The sequence below is a fragment of the Mesoplodon densirostris genome, chromosome 4 (genome assembly GCF_025265405.1).
Source record: "Mesoplodon densirostris isolate mMesDen1 chromosome 4, mMesDen1 primary haplotype, whole genome shotgun sequence".
In the NCBI taxonomy this organism is placed as follows: Eukaryota; Metazoa; Chordata; class Mammalia; order Artiodactyla; family Ziphiidae; genus Mesoplodon; species Mesoplodon densirostris.
In genome coordinates this window covers 165,757,790-165,768,823 of record NC_082664.1, presented here as the reverse complement: position 1 = coordinate 165,768,823, position 11,034 = coordinate 165,757,790, and the positions used below count along the sequence as shown (strand labels likewise).

Genomic DNA, 11,034 nt, shown 5'->3' with positions numbered 1-11,034 from the left:
GATCTACTTCTTTTCTGTTTCTTTATTGTAAAATTAAGTTAAAAATAAAAGGTTAATGAAAAATGTTATGGTTTTTATTCCTTGTTACTGTTAGAAGTGCATTGATTATATAAGGATTAAATGGGAATAAATAGTAGGGGTTCATAGGAAGTAATTGTGCCTCGTTCAAAATAAAGCCATGCTATTACATATAATTTTATAAAAATCAGAAACAGGCTGAAGTTGAACTCATTTAGTCATTTGGCTGAAAATGTTACTGATCGTGTCAAAATCTTAGTTTCAATTCTTATTCCAAATAGGTAGCTTCCCATAGCCACTCAGTGTGGCCTTAGTCAGCCATGTTAAATACATACAGTTGGTCTTAGGTAGAAAATGGTGAGAAGGTTTTATGTTTTTAATACAAATGTATAACTTGTAACTTCTCCAGATAGTGATAAAAGTGATGTTAGCTGTTTGTAACATTAAGATACCAGTGTTCTGGGGCCTGTAATAGGAACCTAACTGCAGTGGCTTGAGTTTTTTTTCCTCATATACGAGGAGTCCAGAGGTAGGAAGTCCAGGGCTGGTAAGGTGCTTCCACAATGTCCTTAGGGACATAGGTTCTGTCTGTCTTTCTGTTCTGTCATCTTTAGGGTGTGGGCCTTGTCTTCATGTTCGCTAAATGGCTGCTGTACATCTCGGTCCAATGTCTACATTACAGGTAGGCAAAGATCCTTACCCAATCAGGAAACAGTAACTTTCCTGGAAGTCTCACACAGGATACTCCTTCTCCATCTACTTGGCTAGAACTGGGTCTCATAATTATATCTTTGTCTATAAGAAAGAATATTATTTAAAGAATAAAATTGTTTATAGAGATATAATTTTACAAATTTAATTTTGCCCATACACAGGAAAGGCCATGTCTTTTGGCCTTTAATACACTTAACTGAGTTCTCTTCTTTCTCTATATTTGTTTTTCTTTTCTGCTTCTCAACCCTTGTTTTCCCACTGACCTTCTCTCTCTCCATTAATCCTCCTTCCCAATGGAACCACTTTTTCAAGCTGAAAAACGGTAAGTGTTCTTTTCCTTTTTCAAAAGAAACTAAAAGAACTTTTAAATACGTACATAATACAGGCGAGGTGTAGCCATTGTTATTTTCTCTGCCCAGCACCTGTCCCTCCTCCTCCTGATAACAGCATCACTCTCCTTGCCCTTCCCCACGGCACAGAGCTCCTCTTCCTCCACTGTAATCCAGCCCTACCCCCCCCCCGAGCCACAGTAATGGGCATGTGACTCAGACCTGGCCAGTGTCTATCTCATTCTCCTCCTGACCACAGTGACAGTCCTAGGGAGGGGTGTATGACCATCAGTGAAGCAGTCAGAGTTATTCTCTGGATTTATTTCAGGAAACTAGAGGAGAGAGCATTTTGCCTTTTCACAGAATATTACATAGTTGGGATCATACAGTATGTAGCCCTTTTAGAATGGCTTCTTTCACTTTGCAATATACATTTATGGTTCCTCCATGTAATTTCATGTCTTCATAGCTCATTTCTTTTTATGTTTTTATGGCTGTGTGTCAATAAAGTTTTATTTACAAAACAAGTAGGGGGCCGTATTTGTCCCATGGGCTGTAGTTTGCTGACTTCTGATTTAGGTAATTCATTCCTTTTTAGCACTGATTAATATATCATTGTCTGGATGTACTAGAGTTTATTTATCCATTCACCTATTGAAGGACATCTTGGTTGCTTCCAAATTTTAGTAATGATGAATAAAGCTGCTATCAACATCTGTGCATAGGTTTTTGTGTGGTTGTAAGTTTTCAACTCATTTGGGTAAATACTAAAGAGCTCATTGCTGGATTGCATGGTAAAGTAACGTTTAGTTTTGTAATAAACCACCAAACTGTCTTCCAAAGTGGCTGTACCATTTTGCATTCCCACCAGTAATGAATAAGGGTTCCTCGTGCTCCTCATCTTTGCCAGCATTTGGTATTGTTGGTGTTTTGGGTTTTAGCCATTCTGATAGGTGTGTAGTGGTATCTCATTGTTGTGTTCTCTTTCTCCTTGAATTACAGGCTGTAAGGTTATTACCAGGGAGATCCTGGGGCTGTATATCCTGCCACTTGGAGGAGCCTTAGATAATAAGGCCAACATCTAGACTTAGGAACTTAGATAAGAGTCAGAAACAGTGAGTTCAAGTCCTTTAATCCAGTTAATTCTGAAAACACTACCCCTATGTTTATACAGTTTGTTTACATGGGTTAATAAATTTGCCTTCTTACTTAAGGCAGTTTAAGGTAGGTTTCTGACACTTGGAACCAGAGTCCTGACTAGTATAGAAAATGCATGATTGTCAGGACTGAGTGTAGGCTCTGAAGCCAGACACTCTAGATTCAAATTCTCTGCAATCATGGGAAGTCCCTTACCTTATGTTTCAGTTTTCGTATGTATACAATGTGGATAAAAATACCTCATATACAATGTGGATAAATACCTCATATACAATGTGGATAAAAATATCTCATAGAGTTAATATATGTATAAAATACGTAGAGTGAATACAATATGTAGAATTTGTATTTAATTTTTGATAGTTTGATTAATATGTGTCTCGGCATGTTTCTCTTTGGGTTTATCCTGTATAGTACTCTCTGTGCTTCCTGGACTTGATTGATTATTTCCTTTCCCATGTTAGGGTAGTTTTCGACTATAATCTCTTCAAATGTTTTCTCAGACCCTTTCTTTTTCTCTTCTTCTTCTGGGACCCCTATAATTAGAATATTGGTGCATTTAATGTTGCCCCAGAGGTCTCTGAGACTGTCCTCAATTCTTTTCATTCTTTTTTCTTTATTCTGCTCCCTGGCAGCTATTTCCACCATTTTATCTTCCAGCTCACTTATCCATTCTTCTGTCTCAGTTATTCTGTTATTGAGTCCTATAGTATTTTTAATTTCAGTAATTATGTTGTTCGTCATTGTTTGTTTGCTTTTTGAACTGCTTCTTTTTGATACTTCTATTTTGGGAATTATCTATTTACTTCCCTCTACTGAAAAACAATTTTTTAAATTCATTTATTATTTATTTGGTTGCGTCGGGTCTTTGGTGCAGTAGGCGGGTGGGCTCCTTAGTTGCAGGTCACCAGCTTCTTAGTTGCAGCACGTGGGCTCCTTAGTTGCAGCAGGCAAGCTCCTTAGTTGTGGCTCGCTGGGTCCTTAGTTGTGGCATGCAAACTCTTAGTTGTGGCATGCATGTGGGATCCAGTTCCCAGACCAGGGATCAAACCCAAGCCCCCTGCAATGGGAATGCGGATTCTTAACCACTGTGCCACCGCCACCAGGGAAGTCGCCCCTATACTGAAAATTGAAGATTTCATTCTTTTTCCTTCCTTTGCAGTCACAGCTCATGTGTAAACAGTTTACTGTTTATCAGTTTGCTACTAAAGGATATGGTAAAGGATACAGGTGGACGTGTAGATGGAAGAGATGCATAGGGCAAGGTATGCAGGAAGGAGTGTGGAGCTTCCGTGCTCCCTGGGGAGCACCATTCTCCCAGCACCTTCACGTGTTCACCAACTAGAAGCTCTCCAAACCCTGTACTTTGGGGATTTTGATGGAGGATTAGTCACATAGGCACAATCAAATATTAACTCCATTTCCAGCCCCTCTCCTTTCTCTGGAGAATGGAGGGTGGGGCTGAAAATTCCAAGCTTGTTTGTTTTTTGTTTTTTGGCCCCATGGCATTCAGGATCTTAGTTCCTCGAACAGGGATTGAACCCGTGCCCCTGCAGTAGAAGCATGAAGTCTTAACCACTGGACCACCAGGGAAGTCCCAGAAAATTCCAAGCTTCTAATCACGGCTGGGTCTTTCTGTTGATAGGCCCCCCTACAGGAGCCCACCCAGAGTCACCTCATTAGAACAAAGGACATTGCTATCACCCAGGGAATCCCAAGGGAGCCAGAAGCCCTGGGTCAGGAACCAGAGTCAAAGACCAAATATGAGAACAAAAAAAATCCTCCTGGTGCTCTTATCCCTTCGGAAATTATTGATAGAAGTATTTTAGGAGCTCTGTGCGGGAACAGGAGGCAGAGACCAATATATATATTTTCTGTTATCTCTTACCATCCTCTTTTCTTTCTCTTTGGATGCTTATAGGATATTCTTTTTTCTGGTGTCTGAAATGTCACTTTGTTGTAAGTTGGGATGTATAGGAAGGGTATTTGCTGCAATGATGCTATGTAACAAACCAGCTCAAAACTCCCATTCTTTCACCCTCCTCATCCCATCCATCAGTAAGTCGTATTGATTGCACCTCTAAAATATGTCTTGAATCCAGGTGGGCTGGTTCAGTAGCCTTTTATTCAGTCTCTCTCCTTCAAATGTTGCCGTGACCAGTCCACTTTCCATAGTTATAAGAATGACCCATCCACAGCTGGCTTGGTATTAACTGAAAGGAGTCCTGGTGGAAATGGTAAATATTTGCACAATCTTTTGGACTCTGAGCATGTTCTTCACTGGCTAAAAACAAGATGGTTCTTCCTGGCAAACAGAGTGATCAGACCTGAAAGTGATCTTCAAGATGTTTTGGAGATTAATAGCAGAGTTTTATACAGCAACCATTTCCCAAACCCCAAATTAAGACAAATATTCTGAGAAGTAGTAGGGTACTTAGGGCTCAAATAATGATCATTTATTAAACACCTTTTATGTTTGCTACATACTTTGTATAATTAAATTAAATTAATTAAATTAAATTAATTTAATTCTGACAAAGGTACACTAAAGTAAATTAATTCTGACAAAGGTACACTAAAGTAAATACACTTTCTATATTTGTTTAACAGTTAGTGGAAGTGGGGAGAAAATTATTTTCAATTAATAAAAATTATATATAGTAATGAATGCAGATTTCTCCTGGCAGAGCAATCTGTTCTTCAAAGACATGTATGCACACAGATCCATACAACTGCCAAAACACTTCCATTTTTCCATTCTTGTTCTGTCTCAGGTTTTTCCTTAATGAGTATCTGAACCTACAAAAAGGTTTAAGTTTAGATAATAAATCACTTGTTCCCAGCAAACACCATTACAGCATGCAGAATTCCAGGTGGCCATAGCTGCACCTGCTAGGGCTGCAACAGCAAACTGTTCTTAACTTTTCCACTTAAGGGCACTGTCTCCTGCATTGGGAATAGGTTCAATGTACATCTCCCTCGATTATTCAGTAATGTTTCAAATCCCTGATAAGACTGGTGTCCTGGAAGTTCCTCATAATTAATCTGCACAAAACAGGTAGACAATCAGAGTTTAATCCACCCAAGGTTTTTTACTCTGGCAGAGCAATGGTTTAAACCATTTGTGCTTGATTCCAAAGCCAGTGTTCTTTCTAGTACTTGAAAATTCCAAAAGAGGATGACAAATAATCCTAGCTTTTACCTAATTTAAGGGAAAGATGTAATTTACATTAAACAAAGTTTTAATTGTTAACAACTGTATTTTGAACATATTATTGTTAGAAGAGGTGACTATTAGGAGGATTAAATCTGAGTAGTCATTACTAAAACAAGCTCAGTAAAACCATTAAATCATGGATTCAGTTACATTGCAATGATTATTACAGTGTCTCTTTCACTGTAACAGTTTTAAACTTATATTTTCTTCGTCAACTACATTAGTAACACGGCTCGTACTGGGATGGTGATGGAAAGTAAAAACACTCAAGCCATTTTGCAAAAGGAACAATAGTATTTAATAGATTAACAGAAAATTTACACATGGTACATTTAAATTTGAACTTTGCTCTTTTGGGGGGTAAGTCTGCAAAAAACCTGAATGAATTTAAGATATGACCTGTGAAGCTGAATCATAGTGTATCTATATTTAAAAGAATGATGTTGACAGAGAATATATCGAAGTATGTTACAATTATATTTACTAAGTGAAAGTAAGTTAGTTATTTTTTTAAAAGAATCCGGCTATTCTGGTAATGCTGCATACGTTTTAAGCAAATTATTTAAAAAGTAAACCATTACATTTTTTGATAAAAATGAACAAGCTGTTAAAATTGCTACAATATATCTCACCTAAGCTCTCCAGTACTATTTTAAATACATATGTGTTGTAGAAAAAGCACCAGAAGCAGTCAAGGCAGCAAAACTGTATTCATAGCAAAATAAGCCAAAACCCTCGTCCTTTTGTTTATTCCTCATTCCCGAAAGGAGTTATATTACTGAATGAAGGAACTTTCCAACTGCATTTTTGAGGTCACAGTTACAGCCTTAAATGATTGGCTTTTGCAGGCAATCAGGTACAGATAAATTACACTAAAATAAAACTGTATGATGTTTTTGTCATATTAACACCAAACTGAATGGTGGACTGAAATGAACAGATGAGAAAGAAAATCAAGCTCGAGGCTCACTCTCTCTAAAGTGGTCATGTTTCTAGTTTTACTGAAGCATTAATTTTCATAAAGTGCACTAACAAAATAAATAAGTTGAAAAAAGCTTTGAAGATCTATGTACAACTCTGAGATTAAGATAAATTACTGATTATGTTCTTGATAGCCTTTTAATGCTGTGGAAGCTGTAACATACATGAAAAGCTCATTGATCCGGGTAAAATAATGATTTTTCCCCCCTTAGATCAATCTAGTATTAAGGCGTATGTAATTATGCTAGCTTATTCTATAAGGCAAGGTTAGATTAAAGGGAAAATTTATGTGCTATAGGCTAAATCCAGATACTGTCAGGTGCTGGGCATTATTCCTGGCTTCAAAATAAGATGTATCAGTTTCATTGTCTGGTTGGGGTATGAAAGGCATCGTTTGATGCTGTAGATTTTCCCAGTCCACATCACTGAAGAGAGGATGATGTTTCAACTCTTAGGAAAAATATCAAACAAAGCAATATCATGACACCATTACCAAAGTCCTATTTTACAGGAATTAAAGAGAGACTGTCCCACATGTAGCTTGCCCTGGTTTACTATGTCCGTTTCACAGACATTTAAAAAACATCTGTCTCTTTCTTCAACCACATACTTCCCAACAGCACACACTGTCGTTCTGTATGTCACCTGGCATATGACAGGTGCCTTAACGGAAGCTTATCTTCCTCACTGCCTGCATCTTCTCTCAGAATCCCTGACTCGATGAGAGAAAGCCTGGCCTACTTCCTGCTGCCCGACACGGCTTCCACACCACTAATCCTAATCTTCCATGATTAATGCCCCACTTCTTATTCCAATTCCTTGCCACCTGCTTTGATCTCTGTAATCCTCAGCATCGTCACCCTAGATTACTTCAGCAGGAGGCTCATCCTCCAGTCCCTTGCTCTCTTCCCTGTGCTCCATCCTTATCCTTCCTGGTAATTTCAACATACATACTGGTGATATTTCTGACACATTCTTTCTCTTCCTGGTTCTTTGATTTCTTTGATTTCACTGACTTGCATCTCTACAACACACCAGCCGCCCAGCAGTATGGCCACATCCGAGTCTACTGCTTCCACTTACAAAATCTCAACTTTGCCTTCCCCTTTAACTACATTTTCCTTCTATCTAGTAAAATGAAATCTCTTTTGATCACACAGGTATTTAGTTGGCAGACATAGCCACCCCTCTCCTCAACTATTCACTTCATTAGGCAACAAATAAAGACAGCAGAAAAATGAAGTGTCAATTAAGGCAGTATACAAACCAAAAAAGCAATTAAATTTAAGGAAAATATCAGAAGATGACTACACAGGAAAGAATTGTCTGTATTGGGGGTAATGGGCTGGAAAATCAATATGTATATATGATGGATTTTCCATAAACTAAAAGACTGGTAGGAAAAGGGATAAAAGAGCAAAAATAATTCACATTTAGAGAATTTATTTGTCTCAACGGTTCAAGCATGTGTTACTTTAGAGTTATTTGTAGTATTAACTCGAACTGGGATATCTGGATGTGATGTGATGCTTCATGATCCTCTCATCATAACTATTTATTTAAACTGAATCCGCAAAGGAATTCTAATCTAGGTTAAGATTAACTAAATAAACAGTTGTTGAAACAACTGTTTCTTAACTGAAGAATACCCCTATCTGCTTCACTAGGTAAACTGTTCATTTAACTAATGAACAAAAATTTGAGGTCACTGGCAAGAATGTACTGAGCAAGTTACAGGGCATTATAGCCATTTTCTTTTTTTTTTTTTTTTTTTTTTTTTTTTGTGGTACGCGGGCCTCTCACTGTTGTGGCCTCTCCCGTTGCGGAGCACAGGCTCTGGACGTGCAGGCTCAGCGGCCATGGCTCACGGGCCCAGCCACTCTGCGGCATGTGGGATCTTCCCAGACCGGGACACGAACCCGCGTCCCCTGCATCGGCAGGCGGACTCCCAAGCACTGCGCCACCAGGGAAGCCCTATAGCCATTTTCTATACAACAGTTTCCCAACTTTGTTACAATTGACCTTTGGGACCAGATAATTCTTTGTAGTAGGGACTGTCCTGTGCACTGTAGGATGCTGAGCAGAATCCCCGGCTTCTACCTACCAGATGCCCCCAACTGTTGTGACAACCAAAAGATGTCTCCAGACAACGCCAAATGTCCTTTGGGGAGCAAAATCATCAGCAGTGGAGAATGCTGTTCTAAAGCAATTTTAATTTTTTTAATTTTTTATTTTATTATTATATTTTTGGCCGCACCTTGCAGCCAAAATAAAAATAAAAATAAAAATAAAATAAAAATAAAACTGTATGATGTTTTTGTCATATTAGTTCCTTAGTTCCCTGACCAGGGATCGAGCCTGTGCCCCCTGCAGTGGAAGCTTGGAGTCTTAACCACTGGACCACCAGGCAAGTCCCCTAAAGCAATTTTTAGAGCTTGGTTTTCAAATGTCTGCATTCTCATTTTACATAAGTTTTTGCTCAGATTCCACTCTTCAGGTCTTCCTGACCACCCCATCTAAAAAATAAATCTCTTGCCTTCACTTTGTACCCTCTCACTTTGCTTTCTCTCTTCATGTACTTACCACTAGATGGCGTTATGTTATGACTGTGTTTACTTCCTGTCTTTCCACTAGAATGTAAGTTCTAGAACTTAAGCACAGGTATGTGTCTGGTTCATCCCTAGGATACCTCCAGTGCCTGAAACGAAAACACTGCCTAGCACCTAGAAGTCACTCTATAGGATTTGTTAAATAAATAAACTGTTGACCTCATTGGAGGTAACACCTAGAAGCTGATGTGAATGACATATTACTAAAGTCCATTTAGTAATATACCCTACTTCACATGGAAATGCATTTTGAGACACAGTGCTTAGTTGTCTCTCTATATATACATTGTGACAAAAAGGATTTTAAGGCAGCTGCTAATGAGATTTACTGGTGTTTCAAAACTGGGTTTTAAAATTAATTGGAATTCCCTGCACTGGAAAGAACATTTGAATGGGTCACAATGCACCAATTTTGTCTTTTTTGAGGCAACCTGGCTGTGAAGAATGCAACAAGGAGTCAAAGTCCGTAAAAATATTTGATAATCAATAATGATATCAGGGACTTCCCTGGTGGTGCAGTGATTAAGAATCCACCTGCCAATGCAGGGGACACAGGTTCGATCCCTGGTCTGGGAAGATCCCACATGCCACGGAGCAACTAAGCCCGTGCACCACAGCTACTTAGCCTGCACTCTAAAGCCCACGAGCCACAACTACTGAGCCAAATCAGTAGTTTGGCTCAACAAATCAAGGGTAAAAGAGTTAACTAACACAAAACCTTACCTTTCATTCCAGCTCTCTTTGTATCATCAATGGTTAAGAGTATTTCTACAGCACTTTGAGCATTATCAGATAACTTTTCTTCACCTTCAGGCCAAGGGATATCTATAAATACAAATAAACTTGTTAATCATTGCTCAAGACAATAATACACAGAGATAAATGAGATAAATGAATCTATCTTAATAGGAGAAAAAGAATCACCTCTTTTCAGAATATTCTGGAATACTTGCTGGGGTGTTTCATCGTTGAAAGGGGGAATTCCTGTTAGAAACTCAAACAAGCAAACTCCAAGTGCCCACCAGTCTACTGCAGGACCTGGAATTTAAGAGGAAGCAGCTGAACTTGCAAGCATTTTCTATAAATGTTTGATCAACTAAAACATTAACTGTGGATATTTGGGCACAATGAAGACCCAAAGGCTCGTTTCCTTAAGGCTTTCTTCTGGCTTCCAAACGTGCAAAGACCCAAATTACCTTCCTTTAGGCAATGTGGTAATTACTTTCTTGGAAAATATTGGACACCATAAGATGATATGGAAAAAGCCGAACGAACTTTTTGGCCAGCCCAACAGAAGTTTAGATTAGCAATTAATATGGCTAGTTAAAAAAAAGTTTAAAAAGTTATTAATAACCTCTGATATTCTGGATACTTATTTGTGCTAAATCCTAAAACACAACCAAGGAATGCATTTAATCTAAAAATTATTCTCTAAAAGAGTATTTCTTAATTTCAAATCAGGAAACAATACCATTCAGATGATTCTATAGCCCACTCGTTTCACAAAGGAATGAGATGAGGTAGTAATATTAATGCAAACTGGAGGATAACCTGCTAACTAGGGAAAGCCTTAACCTGCAGATGGTTTGTTTTGTTTTGTTTTGTTTTTGCCACGCACACCATGTGGGATCTTAGTTCCCTAACCCGGGATCAAACCCGTGCCCCCTGCAGTGGAAGCACAGAGTCTTAACCACTGGACTGCCAGGGAAGTCCCCTTACAGAAGGTTTTAATGTGGCTTTATTCCTTTTAAGAACATAGAGGGACAAATTAGTTTAACAAAAAATACTCATTTAAACTATTGCTTGAGGAGGTAATTAGAATATAAGTCTTAATAAATAGGTAAAACTGATTTCTTTCTTTAAAAATTTGTATTGGTGTATAGTTGCTTTACAATATTGTATTAGTTTATACTGTTCAGCTAAGTAAATCAGCTATACATATACATATATCCCCTCTCTTTTGGATTTCCTTCTCATAGGCGTTCCCTGTGCTATACAGTAGGTTCTC

General features: G+C 38.3%; 1 protein-coding gene across 3 annotated transcripts in view; it reads right to left on the bottom strand.

Moving 5' to 3' along the window:
- Window positions 1-4,941: 4,941 nt before the first annotated feature.
- Window positions 4,942-11,034, bottom strand: part of MASTL (microtubule associated serine/threonine kinase like) — a 31,823-nt gene continuing 25,730 nt past the window's right edge. For 2 of the 3 annotated variants that reach the window (XM_060095428.1, XM_060095429.1), the window contains exons 10-12: window positions 9,951-10,064; window positions 9,750-9,851; window positions 5,736-6,867 (exon numbers count right to left, since the gene is read on the bottom strand). In XM_060095428.1, coding sequence (XP_059951411.1) covers window positions 6,710-6,867; window positions 9,750-9,851; window positions 9,951-10,064 — 374 coding nt within the window. In that variant the 3' untranslated portion in view covers window positions 5,736-6,709. Of the gene's footprint in view, window positions 5,019-5,735; window positions 6,868-9,749; window positions 9,852-9,950; window positions 10,065-11,034 lie in introns of those variants that run through there. The other variant, XM_060095430.1, reaches the window with a different exon arrangement.